Source organism: Empidonax traillii, unplaced genomic scaffold (genome assembly GCF_003031625.1).
Source record: "Empidonax traillii isolate 1590-97213 ecotype Southwest subspecies unplaced genomic scaffold, ASM303162v1 scaffold2:size4533513, whole genome shotgun sequence".
In the NCBI taxonomy this organism is placed as follows: domain Eukaryota; kingdom Metazoa; phylum Chordata; class Aves; order Passeriformes; family Tyrannidae; genus Empidonax; species Empidonax traillii.
This window is the reverse complement of record NW_020955195.1, coordinates 2,232,724-2,258,062: the sequence shown is the minus strand read 5'-3', so window position 1 is coordinate 2,258,062 and position 25,339 is coordinate 2,232,724. Positions and strand designations below refer to the sequence as shown.

The 25,339-nt window shown below is 39.2% G+C and overlaps 1 protein-coding gene across 3 annotated transcripts in view; it reads left to right on the top strand.

Annotated features, from left to right (window-relative positions):
- SLC44A1 (solute carrier family 44 member 1) overlaps positions 1 to 25,339 on the top strand; it is a 69,818-nt gene that overhangs the window by 17,202 nt on the left and 27,277 nt on the right. For all 3 annotated transcript variants that reach the window (XM_027895064.1, XM_027894983.1, XM_027894903.1), the window contains exons 2-5: positions 1,933 to 2,022; positions 4,542 to 4,684; positions 11,415 to 11,551; positions 22,644 to 22,737. In XM_027895064.1, the coding sequence (XP_027750865.1) occupies positions 1,933 to 2,022; positions 4,542 to 4,684; positions 11,415 to 11,551; positions 22,644 to 22,737 (464 nt within the window). The remainder of the gene's footprint in view (positions 1 to 1,932; positions 2,023 to 4,541; positions 4,685 to 11,414; positions 11,552 to 22,643; positions 22,738 to 25,339) is intronic.

The following is a 25,339-nucleotide window of genomic DNA, read 5'->3' as shown; positions in this document are numbered from 1 at the left end:
AGAGGCTTTTAAAAATCCTATTAAAAGATTTTGTTTGGAGGTGGTACAGAGAGGATAAAAAAAAAACCCCAACCAACAAAACAAACAAAGCATAGTGTGCAGAGCATTCTATTGCTCCCTCTTTTGCCAAGGGCATTTTACTTTTAAGACCACACAGCTATAGCTGAAATTTGTCTCTGCTGTTTGTGAATAAAAGTAAATTTCTGAAGAATCTAGAGTTCTTGGAGGGAATTTAGGAACAGGAAGCATGAAGCCTTGTGTATTTTCTGCAATTATGATTATGCTAATTATAGCAACATAAATGTCACAATCATGCTGTAAATGTTAAGTCTGAATAGTGTGTTAGAGCTAAGTGTAAACTGCCAGGATCAGAAGACATTTTTTTTGAATGTAGGTAGTAAAATGCGTAATATGACCTTTTAGCACCCTTCACTACTGATTATTGAGTAAAATCTAAAGAAGCTTGACTGTTCAAAGCTCACAGTAAGTTTGCATAGTTTGAATTAAAATTATATGTCTGTAAGTGGAACTTCCTTAACAAAATATTGCAAAAGTGACATGGAATTCCCTAATGCAAAGTCAGATGACTTAGGAAACTGTGTATTTATGAAGCCTGATGCATGCAGGATTTAATTTGTATTTACCCAGTTTGTAGCTTTGTAATAGTAGTATTTGAAAAGTATTTGCTTTGTGCTTGTGTAATAACAAAAGCCAAACTCATGAATATCAAAAAATCACCTTGCTTATATCATGTACATTACATGCTATTGCTTTTTTTGATTAAAAATCTGCAAAATACATAGTAGAGACAAAAGCTGTTGACATTTCATCCAGCCATTTTGGTTTAATTCAGTACTGATGTTTGCTACCTTGTTAGCAAAATCCTGAAGATGCTTCAGGGTCTTGAGAGAAAAAAAAAGAAATTCTGAATAGGTTGTCCCCTTTGCTCTGTCCCTGGAGAGAACTGTTTTGTGTTCTCCCTGGGTCAATCTACTTTTCTTCCTCAAGGATTAAAAATGTGGGCATTTTTGGGGTCTCAGGAGTCATACTTGAAGACTTAGTATTTGGGAGCCAACTGAAAAAGCTTGTCTGTAATGAGTGTTTTTGTTGTAATAAACAAATTCTGATATGCTTAATTTTGTACTACAGCTAATGCTCATTCTTTTCCTGAAACCTTTTTGCCTAGATGACTCTTTTCAACAGACTTTAATTATCTTAGCATTGTGTACACGCTTGAGGACTTCTACCTCGTGAGCAGCAAACTATTTAAATTGCTTACAACTGTCTCTTTATACTTTGCAGTAGAGCCTCCATCTCTGAGTATTTAAACCTTCAAGGACACAACTTTCCTTTCTGGCACCGTGGCAATATATAGGCTAGGGATTTCTTCACTGAAATGTTAAGCTCAGCTGCCCTGTGGCAGGTAGAGAACTGTTCCTTAAAAAGCAATTTATTACCTCCCTTCTACATGCACTGTAATTGTTAAACCTGCCAACAGTGTTTGAAAACTTAGGGGCTTTTGAGAAGTTTAATGTTTTATCCTTCTTGAAAATCAGGTTACTTGCAAGGTAGCTGTGGAAGACTCAAATAAGAGATATTGTCATTTTCGTGCCAATAATTTCTGTTTTATGTTAATAAAAAGTCAAGTGAAAATAACCTGGTTTGTGGATAAATATTTGTAAATTCCAGGATAAATTACCTGTTTTCTGGATAAATAATATTTGTTGATCTGGCTTCCTGTGGAAGAATTTCTTTTGGAATCTTACATGAGCCTTATTCTTTAAATCTTCTGACCAAGCTGTTTCAGCTATCTCAGAACTTAAAGATGCCTCCTGCAGTACTTTAATGCCCTGTAGAATAATTTTCTGCCTTTTTTTATTGTGAGCAGACAATTAAAGTGTTGTTAACCTCATCTCTCTCTTCTCACACAAGAGCTCCAAGCGAGAGTGGAAGCCTCTGGAGGAACACAGCTGCACAGATGTACCATGGCTGCTCTTATTCATCCTCTTCTGCATAGGAATGGTGAGTAAAACTCAGAGAATTCTGTAACTTTTATATAGTTAGAGTGTTTGCATCATAAGAAAGAAATTTTCAAGCCCTTCAGTAACTTCATCACTGGGAAAGGTCAGGGTATTTTTGCATGACAGCCATTGTCTGTAGAACAGAAATGGGCAGTATGTCCTTGGTAGGGATCCATAATTCATTGTTTGTGCCAATTCTTTCTTCAGCTCCTCTTCTCCTCCAGTTTCATTGGTAAGTGATTTCCATCATGGTGACGTATCACTTGATGTATCACTTGTATCAGTTGTTCTTTATAGGGCTGTGGATGTCCGAGAAGTGATAGCTTTGAGTGTGGTAAACAGTTCTGTGAATCACAGTAAACTTTCTGTGAGAAACTAAGATTCTGAATATCCAAGAGTTGACTGCTTTTTGGGGGGATTGGTTTGTTTGGTTTTTTGTTTTGTTTTGTTTCTTTGATTGTTTTTGTTGCCTTTCCATTTTCCTTGGATACTTAGTAGAAGCAGCTGCTGTTAACAGCCATACTAGTAGTGATAACATCTTTCTTTCAAAGTTATACCAGCTCTGTCCTGTGTGATGAAGCCATCATCTTTCTCAAGTCAGCCTCACAACACTCTAGACTTTAATATTAAAAAAACAGACCTGTGAGACCTGCAGATTAGTGAAAACTAGCAATACACTTCTTTTCATCTTGTTTTGCTTCACGCCATTTTTCTTAAACAGAGAATGTCTGTTGCTGTCTTGTACTGCAATGTTACAAGCAGTAGTCCTTAGGGGTTTGGGGCTTAGATGCTGTCAGCCTTCTTTTCTGCTGTCCCTTGGTCTCTGGTGTTTGGAATAATTCCATTGAAAAATTTCTTCTACTTTCCCCAGGGTGTTTGTCAACGGCTGTGCTTCAAATGCAAAAATTATAATGGTTATTTAAAATCATATCAATTACAGTGTCACTGTAATGTGACTATCTTAAAATTGCAAAAAGTACATTACTTCCTGAAACAAGTATCTCTCTTTTGTGTTTGGTTTTTTGTTTGTTTGTTTGTTTGTTTTTTTCCCCCTGGCTTTGTTGATGTTCCTTGGTTTTTAATGCATACTTATGTGTTCCCCAGTGATAACTGTCTGCTATACATGAGTGTCCCAAATTTTCCTAAGCAGTATGATATACAGAGCAATTATCCTATTGGGTCACATGCCTTATTAGTTACTGTTCTAGGGGATTTCATTTGAAGGGTCAGGTGCCATGACAAGTCAGGAGGGCATCTCTGTAAATTATTACACTTGTAAATTATCTTTGATAGAGAAGGGTTTGCATGATTTGCCTGTGTATAAGGACAACAATTCTTGAACCAGCCAAGAACCTGAGGACTGTTGTATGTAAAATGCATGCTAGTATTTCCTTTACAGAATAGTATGGGATCTGAGAAATTACAAGTGAGTGCTGAAAATCAGCTTGAATTATTATTACTAGTGACAGCCTTTTGCTCACTTTGCCCTTGTTTTCAGTTTGAATATTAGGTCTGTAAGTGCATTAGCAAGGGAAGCATAATGACTGGCTTACTGTCTGGAATTTTTCTATTGATAGCCTGACCATTAGAGAAGGTCACTCTGCTGTATCTTCACACCTTTAATACCGCGTTTTCACTGCCCAGTTCGTTACCTGTTGTCATCATCTCATCTGATCCTGCCACTGCCATCTGTTGCTTCACACATTTGTCTCAGCTGCTCAAATCTTCCATGTCTCACATGTGAAAACAAGTTAACTGATGGTAGTGGAGTGAGCTGATGGTTCAGTTCTCCCTGTCAGTGGTGGTGTTAATGATGCTTTTGTGCCAGTCTCCTGTTTGCACAATCACCATCTTGATCTTGGTTTTGCTTGTGAAATGTGTCTGAAAGTTCACAGCAAGACCTGCCTACATGTTGGTATTTTCCACATTGCACTGTCTGAGCCATCTTGCTTTGTGTCTGTTTCTTTCCTGCATTTAAGCATCTGGAACCACAGTAGCCTTGATGTGGTCACTTGTTTTAAGAGTATTTCCTTAAAAGAAACTTGTGTTAGATAGGCCTCTTCATTCTACCTCTTCTTTGAAAGCAAGTAATTCAAAGGAAAGAAAAAATCTAAAAGCAAGAAGATCTGGACTATGTGGAATTCTCTAAGATGCATAGTAATCCTTGACAGCTCCAGCTCTGCTTGTAGCTAGCTCTCCTTCTCTGCCTTCTCTTGGTCTCCCTTCTGCTTCATGCACAACTTGCTGACAATATGGCTATCAAAAAAACCACCTACCAGAGTCTTAACTATGCTTGTATAATATCCAGTGTTGGATGTCTGAATCCTCTTTTAAGTTACATTCAATTTTGTCATTGCACAGCATTTCTCCATGATGGTCCTAATCTTTCCTTTTACAGTCCAAAAGAATTTTTAGACAACCTCTGCTTAGAAACAAAATAATAAAACTAACTTTTCCTAGCTGCCAAACAAAATATTGCTAAACTGTGGTTTGGTTTGTTTTTTTTTTCCCCTCCCCCAGGGTTTTATCTGTGGCTATTCAATAGCTACAGGAGCAGCTGCAAGACTGCTTTCAGGATATGACAGTTATGGAAATATTTGTGGACAGAAAAATGTCAAGGTGGAGGGAATAGTCAACAGTGGTCTGGACCTTACACACAAGAAGTAAGTATGTGACTCATTTGCTGCGTTCTGTAAACCAGGAAAGGCAAAACCTTTCTTCCTTTAAGAGTGGTTTTCAGTAAAATGGGAAAAAGGATATGCTAACTCATTCCTCCTTGTCCTTTGGCACTTTTCTCACTTAGAGGACAACAATCTCTTGTAACAACCAGCAGCAGTACTTTAAAAGTGTTTATTGACAGATGTGCAATATGAGTATAGCTAAGACATGTAGGAATTACCTTTTCTTGGTATCCACTTCATGTAGGATATTGTATTAGGCCGCTGAAGAGTCTAGTTTGTTTCAAGAGTTTTTTGTGTGACAAGTATTTTCAGATTTAGGAGCTAGCCTTTGATATCAGTTTAGAAAGGTTTGCTTTTGATGTTGTATGCTCAGTTTCTGCTGCTAGGTGAAGGGGGAGATGAGATACATCTAACACATTATACTGTGAGCAGAATGTGTGCAAGTGACTTGTGGAGAAAATGCACAAAACGTTTAAGCAGCTCACAGCTCTTACTAAGCAGTGTCATGTTAAAACTCATACTTTACAGTTCAGGTATTTCCCATGTGTTGTACAGAAAAGCACCCCACTGCAGTAGCAGTACTGGAGAACTAACAAAAATTCTGGACTTACAGGTTTAAAACATCTGTTGAAGGTCTGTCTGCCAGTCAGTGCCCAGAGTGCATCTGTATGGTTTGGGTGACTTAAGAAAGTAAATTGTTTAGCCTGACCATAGAACAGTGGTATTAACAGACCAGAAAAAAAAAAAAAAAAAAAAAAAAAAAAAGGAGAAAGATATTTCTTTCGCTGTTGATTCCTTCAAAGAACTAAAAAGTTATTAATTTCTGAGTATGGTAACCTTTTGCTTCATACTTTCAGATTAACAGAAAATCGATGATTTGCATAAATTATTTTGGAAGGATGCTTTCTGAAGATCTGCTTATTTGGAGTTGCCACACTAAAAACCTGATTTAAGATTTAATGTGACAGGGTAATTGGTGGTTACCAGAAGGATTTGAGATAAATAAAATGGCCTGAAATATTTTACAGATTTCTTCTGCCAAAAAAAACCCACTTCTTAATCTAATCCCATCTTCCAGGAGAAATGAAAGACTTAAAATTCATGATGCATAGTTTTCCTATTTTTTTTTTTTACATAAACATTTTAGTGCTTTCTAAACCCATGTGTATTCAATACAAAATTGTCATTCTGGTGTTCTGAGATAAAATGCAAATTCTAAAAATCATAATTTTAAACTTACCTTTAGAAAGAAATGGTGTCTGAGTTCATGGGAAGGTGGAGAAATTTAGATACCTTATTGAAATGTGATGATTACTACTGTAATAGTCTCCTACATGTGCCACAAATCAGGCCATCACGTGGAGAAACATCTACCACTGCTTAGTGGTTTCCTCATGTAAAGGCAAGCTCAAAAGACAGCAAATAAAAAGAGAGACTATTTTTAACACAGTTAATAGACAGCCTGTTGTTTATGAAGAAGTCTTAATGAGGTTTAAAATGTTTTTGTACCAAAGATGTGGCTTGAGGCACAACCTAAGCAAATGAGTAGATACACTTACATGGAGTATCATCTCTATTTGCCTGAGAGTAAGAGAAAACCTTCTATCAAGGCAGATTGACTGTTCACATGAAGTGCCTGGTACAGTCCAGGGTAGCCAGTTTTGGAAGAGATTGGTTCTTATATAAGTGAGTGATCCTTCATTCTCTCACACCCTATAGTTTCTTCTGAAAAATTGCCAAGCAAATTTAAAAAGCTGTCTGCTTTGCATCTGTCTCTAGCAGATGGAGTTTCTACAGTGTCTAAGGTGCAGTTCATGGGAGTATTTCATTCTATTTTTATAGGAGTCCTTTTCAGACAGACTGTAAAAATAAGCTTTTCTTCCTGCTTGTACATTTTAGTTGGTGTAGAGAGGGAGGACTTTAGGATCCACAAATGTGGTTCTGAAAACCTGGAGTTGTTTCATTTTGCTTGCAGGGTAATTCTGTTTTCATTTCCCAATCCAAGGGCAGAAAAGCTAAATCGTCTGTAAAAACAACATTTTCTTCTTTGTACGTGACAGCAACCCATAGGCGCTGTCATGTGGAAATGAAATGGATGTGGCCTGTGTGGGTATGGAAATCTGTGTGGTGAGGGTGAAGAGCACAGTCCTCACAGGGATATGATTTGCTCTGTGTACATCAGATATGCTGAAACCACTGAGATGAAGTGTTGGGAAGGAGGATTTTACAATTTGGTCTCATCAACAAAGAGTGGATCAGGCATCTTGTTGTTTTTACCCCGGAAATCACAGCCCACTTTAATAATCTGTGCTCTAGCATCAGACATGGGGTTACACTCTAGCAGTGAATTCTAATTAAACCTATCTGCTTCAAGTAAGCTCCTTTACAAGTTCTAGTAGTTATCAGGGGCTTAAAAAGTGATGTTTTATTTGCAAATGAATGATGACCACGGCAGACAAATGTATGTCCCTGAAATGCTTGTTCAGTCTGATTTTTGATCGCCAGTGCTGCTTGGACAGAATTCAGTTTTTGCTGTCTACTCCAGTATAAGGAGATGTGCGGATGCTGCTATAGGGAATATATCATTCCACCTTAAAAAATGTCTTTGATCCCAGAAAATGGGGTTTAGGTAAGGGGAAAACCCAGGGAGAGTTTGCAAGCAAGCATACAGAGAATTTGGTTGAGTGAAATTGCATATGCCCCTACAGTTAAAGACATTGTTAACGCAAGGCTCTCATCTTGATTCAATAGATTTATTGGCACTGATCAATTATGATATTTGATAGCTTGATCTGTGTGCCTTGAAAAAGGGAACCTGAACAAATAACAACCTGGGCAATTATTCCCTTTCAATCCAAACTCCCCATCCCTCACATGACACTCCATACCAATAACAGTATTCTGTAGTCCACATTGTAATATGTTTGTTACAGTTCCTATGCCATGAGAGCATGGGCTGTACACTCTAGCTGTTAATTTTTAGGCAATATTTAAGATGCTAGCTTTGTTTGTTCTAACTGTTGTTAATGTTCAGATTATTAGCTCCAGGTTTCACCTTACTGCACTCTACAGCTACCTGAAAGTAATTTGTGGGAAGGGAGAGGATCAGTCTTTTCTCCCATATAACAATTGACAGGATGAGAGGAAATGGCCTCAAGTTGTGTGAGAGGAGGTTTAGACTGGACATTGTGAAAAATTTCTTTATCAAAAAGGGTTATCAAGCCCAGGGGAGTAGTTGAGTCACCGTTCCTGGGTGTATTTATAAGATGTGTTGATGTGGTGCTTAAGGACATAGTCTAGTTGTGGACTCGGCAGTGTTGGGTTTACACTTGGAGTAGATGATCTGAATGGTCTTTTCCAACCTAAAAGACTCTGTCATTCTAAATCTACCTTCTTTTAGTTTAAAGCCATTCCCCCTTGTCCTGTCATTATCTGTCTGTGTGAAAAGTCACTTCCCCTCTTTTCCATAAGCCCGCTCTGGGTACTGGAAAGCTGCTATACATAAAGATGCACAAAGACATTGTAAGTTGGCTGTACTGATTTTCATACAGCAAACACATCTTCATTTGCAGTGTTGAAGCATCTCTAAAAGTGTGATTGCCTTGTTTACTTCAGTCCTTGTGTTGCTGATATAAGTTATATTGTTATCAACAAATTAGTCTGTTGTTGATTGTAAATAACTGAAATTGCAGCACAAAGCGTGTAAGTACTTTCTTCTAGGAAGAAAATAAACCTGTTCTGTGATGACACAGTATGAAATTTTCTGCAGCAAAAATCACTTATTTTCTATAAGTAAGCTTTATAAACAAAAGTAAAATTAACCTTTTTTTCTGTAATGCAGGTGCCTGGCATTTTGATTCTTGTTTTAGCTGCTAGAAATTCAACAAAAATCTTATTTCTGTGTCCCTAGACTATGGATTGAAGCCACAGATTTGATAGCTTGAAATTTTCTGTGCTTACTTCTGTCAGGACTGCCTCTGCAATTGCAGTGCAGTGTTTGAATTGCATGTGTCTATTTAAGTGTATGCCAGCACAGCACACTTGTGTCAAAACTGCATGTGATGCTGCAGTTGAGTTGCATTTCTAAACTTCCAGACTTAAGTTAAAATGGTAGTATTTTACAAAATATTCTGGCAAGGCACAGACATAGGACACTTTCGGGGCTGACAAGCTCACATAGGTCTGTGGATCCCTCAAGTACCAGCACGGCATCTCTGCCCACCTGGCAGCCCTGCCCCGTGTCTGTCTCTTGAGTTTTTCCTACTCAGCAGCTGATCCAGCGTGGTGCTGACTGGCAAACACTCACACACTTGTCCCACAGGCACCCTATGCTCACAGGTCTTGTGAGCTTTGGGGAAGGTACAGATGCCCAGCCCCTGTCAACAGCCGGCACCACATGGGCCATGACCACTTCTTCTCTGTCCTTCACCTCTGTAACTGTTTTTTTTTTTTTTTGTGGATGCATGTTGTTCCTAACTGAGCAGCCCAAGACCCCTCTCTGCCCCAGTCACTGGCACTGAGACCCCACTCCCTTCTGTAGCTGGCACCACAGGCCTGGGGTCCATAAACCCCTGGTCTGATTCTGGTCGCTGGCACGAAATCCCTCGTGCCCATGCCAGTCTCCCAGGTAGCTGACACTTAATCCCTGCAGGACTTGCAGCATCCATACATGTGGGACAGAGACTGGAACTATGCACAGTGAGAGAGTTAAAGGATTTAGTAATAGGATATGACAGACTGCAGTGATCAGATGCTGGGATCAGTCAGACAGTGTACTGACCAACACCAGTTTGCATGGAACTGTCCCTTTTACCCCTCTGTCTGCCACCCTGTCCCATGCACACTTCCTCAGCAGCTGGCACAGTCCCACTGACCCCTCCTGCATTCTGTACCTGTGGGTTTGCATCCTTTTCAGCCACGTAGTCCCTGCCTGCAGTTTCTTGATAGCCCATCAATTATTGTGATTTACTGGGTTTGTTTCTGATTAGTATATCTATTAAGACTTAAGTGGTTAACTTTCATGTCTGAGTGTCTCCTTCCTTTTCCTCATCATCTCAGTTTGTCAAGGTGCTTAGCCAGATGGGCTTATTGAAAGTTAGTGATTTTCATGATCCACATAACCTTACCAATTAATGTGACTGGCTGGGTTTGTTCCCATCCTAACCTCCCTTACCACATGGGTCAGAACTCTGTAAGTTCTGTTTTGTAGCTTCTTTGACCAAATCACCTCAAATGAACAGACATTCTTCTTCCATGCGCCCTTATAGTATAGAATAGCAACTGCAGGAACTTGCCCTCATGAAGTGGAAGCTTTGACAGGAGGGTTCAGTTAAGACAACTATTGAACGTCTTGGTATTAACTCAAGAGTATTTTCTTTGAAATAAAGGGAAAACTGTAGCTTATTGCTCACATACAGTTACTTTGAGTGTGTCTACAGGGCAGAATTTCCATGTTTGCATTTGCTTCTCAGGGTTCAATGGTCTATGGATTCCTGAGATGGGTTGTGTGTGCAAGTGAAAAAATGAGAAATAGCAGTGGATGATTTTCACTGAGATGTGGACAAGGAAAGGGAATGTTTTAAGAGTGCAGGTAATTACCACATTACAGTTGACTTAGATTACACGAGTTTTGGTGGACTTTCAGGAAGTAAGATTATACTACATGCTTATCATTCTTGTATACTGACACTGGGTAGTAGAACAGTAGACAGCAATTAGTGTACAGACTGAAGTGGTTCAGGCAGGACCTAAATGCTTTCTAGGAATAGAGGGCATTTTACTGATTACAGAATGAATTCTCATTCTGAGGACTGCAAAAATAGAAATGGCATTTTATATGCTGGTTTGGTATTGATTTCTTATGATGATGTTAGAAAATATGTAGAGAGTGTTTCAGTGTGCAGTGTATCACCAGAATTGTAGGAATTTGAAAGACTTGTTCAACTTCCAAAGAGAAAGGCATTCTTCATCTGTATTATATCATCAGTGGTCAGTTCTGTAAGGTTAGTGTTTGTGATGAAATGTGTACAGCCAAGATGTTAGCTAAGGATCTGTAGTATGTGCCTCATGCATTAGGTTTTTAAATGGCAGTGACTCATTGTGGAAAGTTAAAATATAGAATCTCTTTAAAATACTGCACTTGAGCGTTAGATAGTTCTGTCGAAATATCTGAACCATTTTTATTTCAAAGTAAATACTAAAATAATGTGTTCAATCATATGGTGTGGAAAACTGATCTGAACTATAAAACTGTTCTTGATTACTGGTGTTACATGTTTCCATTAAAACAGCCATGGACTTTGTCCTTTTGCAGCAAAAGAGTAACTTTATGGGGTTTTTTGGGTCTTTTTAGAAAAATTTGGAAATCTCAAAGTCAAGTTTAAAGTTGGAGTGAAGGTTTGTGAATGTTTGGGCTCTTATTTGTGAAAAGGCATGGTAAGAGTATTGTTTTTAGGAATAGCACCATTTGAATGGACAGGTAGAGTTAAACATCCTTTCTGTGTGACCCAGAGATATATAAATACCCACATACTTGTGGTGTATATGTTGAGTATGTGAATTCTTTTGATCCACACAGTTGTGATAATATGAAATTTACTGTGTTTCTGGGTAGACTGAATCAGTCAATCTTGACTGAATCCTACAGTTTGAATTTTTGCTCAGTGTAATTGTTAATTCATATAGAAATAATTTACCATTTTTCCTTCCCTAGGTATGTATTCTTCTTGGATCCATGCAATATTGATCTAGTACATCAGAAGATCAAGTCTCTTGCCTTGTGTGTATCAGCTTGTCCAAGGAAAGAACTAAAAACTCTGGCTGATATTCAGAAATTTGCAGAAACTAATGGTATGGAAAAAAAGAAACATGTTTGCTTTTGTTCATGTACCAGATATTTTCACAGGATTAAAAAAAGACTCATGCATTAGCTTAGCTAAAAACAAAATATGTACGAAGAAATATGAATAGAAATAATGCTCTCTTTTCATTAAGCTGATACATTACTAATTCTTATGGTATGCTACTGTTCCATCATGTCTTGGGCAGTACTGAAAGCTTGTTGTTAAAACAGGGGTACCAAGTGTAGCAAGCATTTGAAGGAATGTCTCTGCTCCTAGGGAGATGTGCTGGCATTGCTGCTCAACAGTAGTGCTGTTGGAATAAATGTCCTCGTGTGCATGGGGTTAGTGAGAGCAGAGCTGCTGTTTAATGGCACTTGTGGCGCAGGGAGTGACTGCATGTGGGGAGAATATTCCTCCTGCTTTTCAGTGCTACAGTGTGGTCCCTGGTTTTTTTTGGTTTTTGTTTTTTGTGGGGGTTTTTGTTTGTTTGTTTTCTCATGCTTTTCTTTTAAAAAGAAAATTAAAGAAAACTGACTATTAACAAATGAAATACTATACCTCATCTTCCCAAGAGCAGTACTTTTTCTCAGTAGTAGTGATACTGATACTGCTAGCTCAGTTCCTATTTTAACAGTCTATGGAATAAAATGCCTCAGAAATAATCAACTTTTGGACATTCAAAAGAAAGTAAAGATAAAAACTTAATTTAAGGAAATTTCAGGGGTATTCAGCTATTTAAGTGGGAACATTTTGTCCTAAACTTACCTTCTTATCTTTTTAAAGTGCCGCAGTAAAATTTCCTTGCAAGGTGCTCGACTAAAGATGAGTCAGTCTGGATGACCCAGTTCAAAGCATGCTGTGTTTCTTTTAACTAATGCAGGCCAGTTATTTGTTGCTATGAAGTTAAGGTCATTTGTAGCAGAGTTTACGTATTTCTTGAAATAATGAAGTGCATCCATGTCTTGCTTTATCACCAACACTGTTTCTGTGTTTATAAATGAAGTCGCTTATTAGTTGTGCCTGAAATATGTTTAATGTACCTGTCTTATAAATGAAAACCACTCTTCCCAAAACATGCTATGTTGTGTCTCGTCCTCATGATTCTTTCTTCTCTCTTAGTGCTTCAGATTTTAAAGCCTAAAGATAATTTTTTTTTAATTGATATTACAGAACAGTATTTTCAGTTTCCAGAAGCTTGGTCAAAAGTATGAAACCTGGTGTTAGATCATTACAAAGTCGTTAATGAGTTCAATTCCAAATTTTCATTATATGGTGTTTGGCTTATCTAAACCATGTGTTATACTAAACTGATCTTTCCCTTTATAGATGAACTCTGTGCAAGACTGGAATCACACTGTTCAGAGAAATGTTGTCATAGTCATGGTTATATTTCTGCTTAAATGTTCACCAACCTATGCGGGTTCCAAAAAGGGATGGTTTGCAGCAACTGAACAGCTTAATTCTGACTGTCTTAACTGCTGTGTATGTACAGTAGAAGTTCAGGTGTGATTCCGTTTTGTAGTTGGGCAAGAATAGTGAATTAGTACCAAAACCACAGTACTTGGTAAGCAGAATATTTTTTCCAAGATCCACTTTGTAACTATGATAGCGGCTTTAAATTAATTAATACTAGGATTATGTTTGGCAGTCTGCTTTAAGTGACCATTGACTCCACTGTAAAAATGATAATGGTGAAATCTGAGGACCTTGAACATGACTGCAGAGAACTTAATTGCAATTTCTGTGTTTGATCTGTAGTTGGAATATAGAGTTCAGCTGTCAAACGCTGAAGAATGAGGGCAAGCTGTGGTTGGTCTTGTGATAATCAGTGCTGAATTTTTGCAGGCTCACAACTTACAACATTCAACAAGAAAACCATAGTGATGTTTTTAACATATGGGTAAAGAATGCAGTCAACTCTTAGTTTTGAGCCTTCCTGAAAGCTTTAACCCTTCCTGCCTCTTGAAAATAATAATTGTGCTGGAGACAGAATCTCTGTAGGTTGTTGCATGTGCTTTTATAGGGTTGGCCATTTTCATCTGGTTCATATGCCATCCCTGAAGTCACCTTACTTATCTATGTACCTTGAAATTCTTTCATAAATTACTGCTTAAGAACCCTTCCACAACCCAAAGAAATCATCTGTTGTGCCTCAGCCTATCAGGAGGCGGTGTGGTAAATTAAAATAAGTGGTTTTTTAAAAAATCTAAACATCTTTATCAAGATAGTAAACCATACTACAACATCCTTGTATTGACTGATGGTTTTATCAATACCACATATGATCTTGCAGCTAACTTAGCATTTATGGTAGTGATAGAGGCACTTGATTGCCTCTACACAAGAGGACACAACTGCCAATCCCAAAGGTTCAGAGCAGTTATGGCAGAGCTCTTATTTATGGTGCAGTACAGCTTGTATTTTTCTGTAAGCGAGATTATAAATAAGCATTTAGGGCAGGGAAAATGCTTGCTTGAGGCATGAAGATCATTTTACGACAAAGCAGCCTTTAAGCTTTCTGAATCAGTAATGCACTTGCACTTCTGCTGTAATTTGAGAAAAGCAGCTGATTTTGTGAAGAACACAGCACCATTTCAGGGCAGTAACTTCACTCCCACTCCTACCCCATTTGCTCACTCACAGTCGGGCATTTGCTGTACTTTCCCACCTAAGAAGAGAAGAAGCACATCCATTACGAAGCCAGGCTGATTTTAAGAAAACAAGGAAGTGTGTGTCTTTAATCCGTTCAGCACAATTGACATCCGGAACTCTGGGAACCAGCTGGGACCTTTTGCAAGAGGAGGAAAAAGGGAAAGAAAAACGTGGGCGGTTGACCACTGAAATCTTTGCCCTGTGCAAAGGTGAAAGCTGTAAAATACAGGGGTGCCCCTGGCAGTGACACAGAAAGGCGCAGTGTTATCTAAGAAATGTTCTAATGCGGTTCTCAAACAGCTGTGCTAATCCTTGAGTTTGTAGAGCTATGGATTGGACACAGCTGAGAATGTTGTATGTTGTGAAGTGACTGCTGCTGCTCTCCCCAGGATTTTCTCACCCAGCAGAACACCTCAGGCAGGGAGTACTTGTGATTCAATGTTTTTGTCGGTCTTGGCACTTAAAAAATGTGTATTTTGAGGAGTGTGACTGAAAGCTGTTTTTCCCGGAAGCCTGATTGAGGCTTCAAAACCTAATGTCCGTGAAATATTGCAGTGGTGTTTTCAAGGACTTGCCAAAGCATTCTGAAATACCCTTGAAGATATAATTCATCTATGACTGTGCCAAATGAATAATGAAATTTCATTCTTAAAAAGAAACACTAGAAGGTGGTCGTAATTTCTGTTGTGTTTAATTCAGTGATAACTATGCTGTCTGCTCAGTGTATTCATATCTGTTGTGTTAATATCTGGATGCATACTTAGGAACCTAAAAGGAGATTTCTATTTTACAGCGTGTTAGCAGGCATCTGTCTTGTCAGAATTCTGTAGCTAGACCAGGCTAGTTATGGTCTGGGTGGACTTAGAGCCACAGGTAAAGCTCCATTAAATTTGCTGCAGAGACTGACCTGAAAGAAACCAATAAAGGAAATCAGTCTGGTTAAGCCAGAGCAGGTAATCTCTGTGAGCTATAAGAATGAACCACAGGGGAAACAAAAAGGATTTTTCTTTTGTGTGAAGATAATGACATCTTCATGTGCAGTAGTCAAAATACATCTTTGCAGTTCCCACTGGTACTTGCCTTAGAAATAGCCATTACCTTGATTGCTGCCAGCTCCTGATATTTTTCGTCTACTCTTCCCCCCGCCTTTGTTTTCACTGAAAGTATTCTATTTAAAACTTAATCCTTTGCTCGTAATCTTCCTGGAGCATGCTGTACCATGCTAGTCAGAGGCATCTTGTGGTTAAGGTGATTCTGTACCCACAGGTCTTTGGGAACCTGGGTATGTTAATGTCAAATGACATTTTTTTATTGACTTGAGTAAAAGTATGTTATGACCAACTTGAGACAGTCATCCACTGCTCTTCTGCCTTGTTACCAGAACTGTCCATCAGGGTTGCCTCGTGTTGGAAATAGATCCTCTAGCTAGAAAGTGGCTGTTTCCTCAATAAAAAGTGACTGCATGTGGAGTCCTCCATTAATACCGTGTTGTGTTATTCATTACGTTAATAAACCACTTGGAAAGGGGAAGAAACATCGAGGTAATAAATCTTGCTGTGACCACTGAATTATTTAGAATTATATAGAAAAAAAACCTGCTATCAATTGCAGTGGAATAAGGTGTCAAATCAAAAGGAATTCTCCCAGAATGAAGGGGTGGGAAACAACCATCATTGTGCATATAGTGTTTTAATTTAAAATGGCTATTCTTACTTGGGAAAAGAGACTGTGAAGCTACCAAGGATCACAAGACGATTAGGTGGAGGCACAGCATTGTCCAAAATGTAATGTTTATTAATTGTGGAGAGGGAGTGGGTTTTGTGTAAACCCATCTCTGTTGGCATCATAAAACCTGTGTTCTGGTCCTTCCTTGGAAACTTTTTTTTTTTTTAAAGTATGCACAAACACACACATTTATATATTCTCAGTATGTATACACATACAGTGTGTGTACACAAGGGAAACAAGGATTACCATCGTAAAAGACCAGTGATTCTTCTGCCTGGAAAAGAGAGAACTGTCAGGAACAATACGGTCATTGAAAGCAGGAATAGCTTAAAAGACGGTGAAAAAAATATTCTATGATCTTATAACCTGACTATTGTGAAAAGAGAGGTAAAAAATGAAATTACTAATCACAAAAGATTTTTCTCAGCACGAGTTGGTTGATTTACAAAACTTACAGCCGTGAGGATATTTCAGATACAGAAAGATAAACTCTTAGAATGGTACTGTTTGGATATTTAGTAGCAGGTTAGTACTCAAGAATATCCTTGACCTCTAAGTGGTGCAGAGCTAAAGATACAGTAGGAGAAACATCTGCTACTTGACTAGACGGGTTTTTAATTTGGTTTCAAAGTAGCTGGTTTTATTTAGCATTGGAAGAAATAAGAGTGAAGGAATGGGCGTATTAATACTTGTATTCACATTTCTGTACTGCTAATACAAATGGGGAAAAATGAAGAGTATTGTTGTGGTTTTTTTAACTGCAATTCAAAAGACACATGCAAATTCTGAATCTAGGGTTTTGTTTTTGGTTTTGGTTTTTTGTTTTGGTTTTGGTTTGTTTTGTTTTATTTGGTTTTGGGTTTTTTTTTTTTTGCACATACTATTAGTTGTAAGAGCAGCTGTTCTTAGCCATCACAGTTGTTCTCTTTGTGGTCTTCAGTTCTAGAGACATGTGAGGATATAACTACTGGGGTTTTAGGTTGGATCTTTCTTGGAACACTCTTGCAGGCGCTGGAAAATACATTCACTTCAGTCCCACATCTGTTTAAAAAACAACCTATAATTTCTCCTGCCCTGTGATGCTTGTTGTTTTAAAGAAGTCGTGGTATGTCTCTGCAACAACTAGGAGTGTAGACATGTAAAAACCTTACTTTCCTTCCTTTAAAACACACACTGTGTTTCTGGAAGGCAACAGTGGATAGATCTAGAGAATGAAGTTTGCTTTCTTTGTTGAGAACAGCTCTGTCATGCTAATCTGAGAAGTCCTGATTGCAGAATGGTCTGTCCTATGCCTTTTTGCTCATCTCAAGGCCTCACTACTTTGCTAGGTTCTTCCAGAGCCTAGAAATCAGGTTTTTAGGTGTTAATGTTCAGCTCTATCCTTAATTAGCCTTCTGGCGCTATTCCTGCATGATTTGTGAGAGGCATAGCTGCAACATTTAACAGTGTCTGTGCAGTCCTCTGGTGTTTCTACTTTTCTGCTACTTTAGACCATATTCAAGCTTGTGACTAAGAAGTGGAGTTCTTGTTTCCTCGCTCATTTCCAGCTCCGATACCAATCTGTACATGACTAATGCTACTTCATTCCTAAATGAAGCATCAAATATGATCAAATGTGTTTGCTCTTGGAATGTTTTTGTTGTTCTGAAAACACATAGGTTAATAGGGAATTTATAGAAGCCTAAACTTTATGTGTGCCTAGTGCTTGTGTTCTGAGTAGAATGACTTCCCATAGCTGCAGGCGGGTTACAATTACTATTGTCAGACATAGCAGTCGAAGAGTGAAGAAAGTCTGGTCAACATCAGTGTGGGTGGTTCCTTTCATGATGATCTGAACCTTTTTACACTTGGCAGGAGTTCAGAAGAGAGGGTTGGGTTGTTACTTGCCACAGGCACACTTCTTCTGAGGTCATGCAGCAGTGTTCTCTGTTACTGGCAGAACTTTCACTACTTCCGTGGAAGTAGCATTTGGCATCCTACCAGTTCTGTGTTTTTTGGCTGTGGAATTTGCAGCAGCCAGATGCAGGAGACCATGTCTTCAACTCCCACTTTCCTGTGCTCTGTTGCTAGTCCATAATATGCTAACATATTATCCAATGACTGGTAGTGTACCAAGTTATCTGCTGTCTCATTGCATGAAGCTTTGAAGGGGTAATGTGGTTCAGGTTAACAGTTTAGGGGTGATAGAGTTTGAGAGATTTGAGGCAAACTCTGGAGTGAGAAAAGTAGAAAAGTTAGGAATCTTGCCCTTGTGAGAGTCCATGAGCCTTCCTGAATACAGGTGAGCTCCACTTCTGTCAGTATCAACATCACACTGTAGCCTATATTGCATGTGTTGGTCAAGCATAATCATCTGTGAGTCACAGTGTATTCACAATGTTAGCTAAATTCTAATTGGTGACAGTCATAAAACACCCAGAACTTAAGAAGAGTTAGGACTGGGTGAAAGTCAGAGGTGAGGAGTCATGGTTCAAACAGTCTCACTCCTGCTAACATTTCTGCACATTTCTGTGTCTGTGGTTACCTGGGGTTTGATTCCTGTGTTAGAGGACTTAAAGTAATTGTGGATTAATAGGATGTTACCTGCTAAGGAGCAAATGCTTGAAATGGAATAAGATTGTGTTTTTTATCTGTAATCTCTGCTGTTCTTTTAGAAGTCAGTTATCAGTCACCATAGAATATCCTGAGTTGAAAGGGACCCACAAAGATTGTCAAGTCCCATTCCTGGCCCAGCACAGGACACCCCAAGAGTCACACCATGTGCCTGAGAGAATTGTACAAATGCTTCTTGGACTCTGGCAGACTTGGTGCCTTGACCATTGCCCTGGGGAGCCTGTTCTGGTGCCCAACCACCCTCTGGGTGAAGAACCTTTTTCTAATATCCAGCCTAAACCTTTCCTGACACAATTCCAGGGCATTCCCTTGGTCCTATCACTGGTCACCACAGAGGAGAGATCAATGCCTGCCCCTCCTCTTCGCCTCATGAGGAAGCTGTAGACTGCTATGAGATCTCCTTTCAGTCTCCTCTTCTCCAGACTAAGCAAGCCAACAAACTTACTGACCCTAACTTCAAGTCCCGAGTCCAGCTGTGTGCTGGTCATTTTGTCGAGAAGGATCTTGTGGGAGACAGTGTTGAAGGTTTTACTGAAATCCAAAAAGATTACGTTAACTGGCTTTCCTTGATCAACTGGGTAGGTTACTTTGTCATAAAAGGAAATTAGTTTTGCCATGCAAGACTTTCCTGTCATGAAGCTGTGCTGTGCTGGCTGGGACCGATAAATGTGTTGTCTTTCAGGTGCTTTTCGAGAAGTCCTAGAATAATCTTCAGTTAGCAGGTACTGAAGTGAGACTTACAGGTCTGTAGTTTACAGAGTCATCCGTGCTTCTTGTCCTTCTTGAAAACTGGGACAATGTTAGCCAGCTTTCACTCGACTGGACCCTCCCCAGAACCCCAAGACTGTTCAAAAAACCATCAGGAGAAGCCTTGCAATAACATCAGCCAGTTCTTTGATTCTTGGATGAATCCCATCATGAAGCCCCATAGGCTTATGGGGACCCTGGAGGAGCTAATCCCGCACAACTTTTTATCCTTCTGGGAGCTTATCATTCTCCCAGCCATGGTCGTCTAGCTATGGGCACTGGGACTCTCTTAGCCCATCATCAGTTGAAGACAGAGGGAAAGAAAGCATTAAACATGTCACATGTGTCGTCATGTCACATGGGCACAATACATGCATTGTGTCAGACTCTGAATGGTGAGCCTGTGACTGCACATGGAAGGTCATACAAGTTATGTTATCAAAACTGTAGTTTCTAGTCTCTTGGGCTGTGCTTTGCTGTGTGTCTGTGAAGAAGGGTTTATGGAGCTGCTTGGAGCCATGCCTTAAACAGACTTAAACAGAACATATTTCTAAAACTCCTAAGGTGACTTCTGCTCTTGGAAATGAAGCTATCCTGGGTACCTCTGTGTAATTCTTTATCTTTCTGCTTTAATCTTTGACTCTGAATATGAGTCTATGTTTCTAGATATGAAAGTGAGGACAGTTTTAGTCCCTGTAAGTGTTGATAGATGGGTAGACAATGCTACCAGAATGGGATCCAAAACTCCTGGTGTGCTTTTCGCTACTGTAATTCAGGCAGTAAATGTCAGTGGTTCCCTCTGTGAAGCTGCCCCTCTTACTGGATGACTTAGGAAGTCTTAGCCATTTCTCAGGCTGTAAACTCTTGATAGTGATGCTGCTTCAGCAGGGGTCTGTGTATTTACAGACATTACATTACAACACAGAAAATACAGCAAGGAGAGCTGTGTTGGAACTCTGGTCTTAGAAGTATTTTTATCTAACTACCTCAGGTTAGTTTGGACCTTCCTATTTACTGTACTGATGTGGAAAGCAGGGTGTTACGTCTTGTTCTGTGTGCTGTGTCTTCTGAGCACAGAAGACCTTTAAAAATTTGACTTCTCAGTTGGAAAGAATTTTTGAAGTAAGAGTCCTGGCTTTTTACAGCATCTTTATGCAACTTGTGCTTAATATAGCTGCTTTCTAGGAATGCCAGAGATAATGGCTATTCAACACCTTATTAATCCAAGCCTAGGCAAAACAGAAAGGAAACTTAGGAAAGAAGTTCTTGCGGCTAGGTTAAGGTTCAAAGTTTGTCTTTTGAGATACTTTGCTCCAGTCATGGTTCCAATATATTCTAGTGGCTGGAGCAACTCTATTCATTGAAAAGAAACCATGGAACAAAAGCTGTGTTGTGTATCTGGAGTACCACTCCGTAGGTGAAACCACCAAATACAGCACTGTGGGACCATCTGTGTGCTCAGCAGTATCCCAACAACTGATGCTCTGCGTAGTTTAGAGGTCTTTAAGGTTACAAGTTGGGATCTGAAATCCAATCCCTGAAGGACAGTTTGCTGTCATTTGCCTAATGGTTTCTCCAGAAGAAATATGTACATTGCTGTAGAAAGCAAAGAATGTATTAATGGGTTTTTTTTAGTGAGTTCTCTGTATTCTACTCATAGTGTTTTTGAAACATTTATGAGTAATATAATTTAGGAATAAAAGTCAAGTCCTTGGTAAACTAATTATCTCTGCAAGGTAGATGACTCGAATGCTTCTTTAAGCTTTTGTAGGCCTTGCAAGTTCCAACAGCAATAATAAGACTGGCTGTGCTAAGACAGTCTCTACAAACCCAGAATAACAGATATGGAGTGAAAGGTTTGACAAAGCAGTTCATTCTTCCCCCTCTCACCTTATAAAATGCAAACTTATTTATTGATGAACGAGTTCTCTTTTCTTAAAAAATTGTCTTCCGCACAAAGAAGTACAGGCATATGAACAGTATAGTTGAAAATATATATTATGTGTTTTTCCTGATACCTTCTCTTTGCAGGAAACCTAGCTTTCTTCAGTGGTGCAGTTGATGTTTTGGACTGGCACTCAAAAAACTGCTTTGTGGAAGTGGTATTTAAGTCGTGTTCCAGAGACTGCATGAGACAGCCTGCTCAGCTGCTCTGTCTCTCCTCTTTCAGTCTGTAAATTTAAGACGTCCCTTCATAGAGGTAGAAACGTAGCAATGGTAAACAAAGTTTCTGCAAATAATATTCTGCAATTTCTACAGTTAATGCTTCTGTTTGGTGTAACACAGGCTGAGATAAAACTATTTGTCGGAAGTCTTGGCTTATTTTGGGTAGTAGTGTGTATGTATTATCCAGACCTGGTTTGTAGAACTGTCTTCTACAGAGTATTTCTGAAGAGGAGTCTTTTGTAACGGAAAGAATGGAATATTTATGTTGATGGCCAAGATTAAGATAAGTCCTTATTAAGAAAAATTACACTAAAAACTATGTATTCAGGGCACTTGCACTAGGAAATAAGCAATCTATTAGCAAACAAGCTTAGGAGGAAACTCATCTTCGGATAGGCAGCTTATGTCATTGGAGACTTTCTTACCTCTGCAATTTCTGAGATAACAGTGCTGAATTCCTAGAAGCATTGAGTCAGATCTTCAGTGTCTTGATTATAGATAAATGGAAAGAAATCTCTCCTAGGTAGGGTGCTTCCATTAGGCAAGAATCAAGTATAAAAAAACTTAAATTGTGTTTGAATTTTGTTACAGGCAACATGATCTTTATTGTGCTGTACCAGTTTGTTTATGGAGAGTGTCCAGCTTTGTTGGAAGATCTGGATATCTAATGCAGAGCTCCTGTTATTTTTCAGCCAACTTTCTAACTTCATCAGTTTCAGTTCTTTTTTCTCTCCCTGAAATCTGTAGACTGGTTGTATTTAGTAACATGAAAAAAAAACCCAACCCAAAGTCAAGAAGATTTTCTTTCTGTCATGAATATTGTGTTTTGCAATGTTCATGCATTAAAAATGATCAGAAAAAGCGTGGTGGAATGGCAGGGGAGGGTGACTTAAAAGTACTTTGTCTCCTTCTGTTTTGATCTGCATTGTGAATTAGCCTTTTTCACTCAAATACCCAAACTTATGAAAACCAAAAGCTAGGTGGAGAGTGTCATTCTGTTTCACTGAAGACTGTGTTGAGTTTGATTCACCGCTACATTACAGGAGGAACTGCAGCAAAACCTCACGGTAATAACATGAAGAGCTGCAGAATCAGGACCTGTATCAGTTTTAATACCATTTACAGAGAATATGAATGTTGGATTTTTATTTTTTCCCCCACATCAATATTATTTTTTTTTTCCTTTTCAACAGGATCGACTCTGTGTAGCTATGAACTGCAGTCATCAGAATACACTACAGACCCAAGGGCTGCCAAGTTATGTCCTAAATATCCCGTTCCAGAGAGGTAATATTAACATCTTGTCTGACTGGGGATGGAGGGAGCAGAGATTTGGTTCGGTTGTGACAGCTCTTTGGAAAATATGCAGCACACAGTTTGCTCTTACCAGATGTTTTAGTGTGTTTTTAAAAGGTTGTGAAAAGTAACTCTTAAAAGAAAAACCCAAACTATCCGTGCATGTATTACTGAGGGCATTGAGCTGGTATCTTCAGGTTCTCTTTGTGTCTCATGTAACTGACACTGTTCTGTATCAGCTGCTCTAGTGCCTTTCACCCTATGTATAGCCATCTGCCTGTCAGCAATGAGATCAGGAAGAATTATGAAACACTTTTAGTCTTTGGGAGGAGAAAGTATATAGGGCCACACAGCTCTCTACAGCATTCACTTCTTTTACCTTACCTCAGCCAGCCAGATGAAAATTGCTTAGTTTTTTTTACTCTTTTAGCCCCCAGATGACTAATAGGAGGGTAGTCAAGCACCAAAGAGATACTGTATTTTATAAACAGATAATTTTGAATTTTATAGTCTTAAATGCTATATTAGACTGCTTTTTGTGAAATAGGATAGAAAAGTTGATGGCTTAATAAACTCTTCCAGCTGTGCTCGCTGGACCTGTGGAGATGAGTGTTACTGAGGAAAGAAGTGATCTGTAAGCTGTTGTGCACACCCTTCTGTCAGTAATTCCACTAACTCAAGAAGAACCATGTGGTGTTTTCTCAAAGTTTAGCTTCTCAAACGTGGTAATTAGTGGGTTGTAACTGCAAGTCTTTTCCTATGAATAGTTTTCTGCTATGGTTTTAGTAAGTATTACATTTGTGTCAGTTCTAGAAAATTTTATTTGAAGTCTTTCTTGTTTACATGTAGTGTCTCCAGTGAATATTTTTTTATATTGTACTGATAATTAGTGGCATCTGAAATATTAACTTTTTTTTTCACTGTTCCTCATAGTAGATTTATATTCCATGCAGCTAACCAGCTGTTATAGCAGAAATACAAAACCAAATGGAAACTTCAGTGCCAGCTTGCACACTGAAAAGGCTTGTTAGTCTTAATTTTTGCCAGAATTATATTGACTTTTCTCATTGTGTGTTCCCATGTCATTCACTCTCAATGAATATGGCTTAATAAGAAAACAGAAGGATAGAACAGTGTGACAGAGCTCTAATGATGCTGTGTAAATTCCTCACAAAAATGACCCTTAGAGTTATTTTTAAAAGAGCTATTGTGTAAGTGGTCTATTTTCCCTTTCCTGTGTGATATCACTAAAATGTACATGATGTTTGAGTATTTTTGAGATTGAAAAATTTGAATTTAGTACCCTAAGGCAAAAAAAAAAGCCAACATTTGGTACTGTAAAGCACCCTTCTTCAGGTTTTTATAGTTAAATAATTTGAGTAAGTTAGTGTAATTTGGAGGAGAAATGGAATCAGTCATTTGTTGAGACAACCAAATGAAAACTCAACACCTTGTAAACAGAGGCACTCATGGAGAACTTACTTAACGCTCAGATTTGATCAGCAACCAAGCACCATGCAGCCACTTGCTCACTCCCCCATCAGTAAAATCAGGCAGAGAATCAGAGGGGTGAAAGTGAGAAAAACTGTGGGTCCACACAGACAAACAAAGGAAAACAAGGAATTAATTCACTACTTCCCATGGGCAGGCAAGTGTTCAACCATCTCCAGGAGAGCAGGGCCCCATCAGTATATAATAGGGGTTTCTTGGGAAGACAAATACCATGACTCCGAATATCCCCCCCTTTCTTCCTTCTTCCCCCCACTTTAGATCCTGAGCGTGATGTCATATGGTCTGGAATATCCCTTTGGCTGGTTTGAGTCACCTGTCCTGGCTGTGCCTCCTCCCAGCCTCCCAGGCACCCCCAAATCCCTCCCCAGCGTGGCAGTGTGAAAAGCAGAAAAGGCCTTGGCTCAGTGTAAGCCCTGCTCAGCAATAACAAAAACATCTCTGTATTATCATATCAACCCTGTGTTCAGCACAAACCCAAACCACAGCCCCATGCTGGACACTGCAAAGACAGTTAACTCTACCCCAGCTGAAACCAGCACAATCTGTCAAGAGTTGTGAACCATCCCACAATGTCCAAGGGAGGGAAGTAGCACATGGTGTGAGGACTGTCCTTTGGTGTTTTCTGTTTGATGACCAGACTTCTTCACACCCTTCAGTCGGGGCTCTCAAGGCATTCTTACTGTCCAGTTTCAGGGCATTATATCCAACTCTAATAGGGCAGTGCAGTCAGTGATCCATGTTTCTTCCAGAAACCCTACCCAGCCTGTATCAGCCTCAGGAGAGCGTGAGTTCACTGTTCAGGGGACCCTGGAGGAAAACTTGTGCAGTCCCTTCAGCATTTATCTGTCAGCCAGATGTGCTGAGGGGCTGCCCTGTAGGGGTTATAAAGAGCAGCTAACATTGGCATTCCAACCAGGCTCCCCTCACACAGGTTGCTGTATTTGCCCAGGGGCAGTAGCGAGAGGGATAAACTCTCTGGAATCTAGTACTTGAATAATCAGATGGATCTCCTAACTTAATTTGAATATTGCTTTAAAAATACAACTTCTAAGGCCATTGTGTGCTGGCTTGAACTTTATTT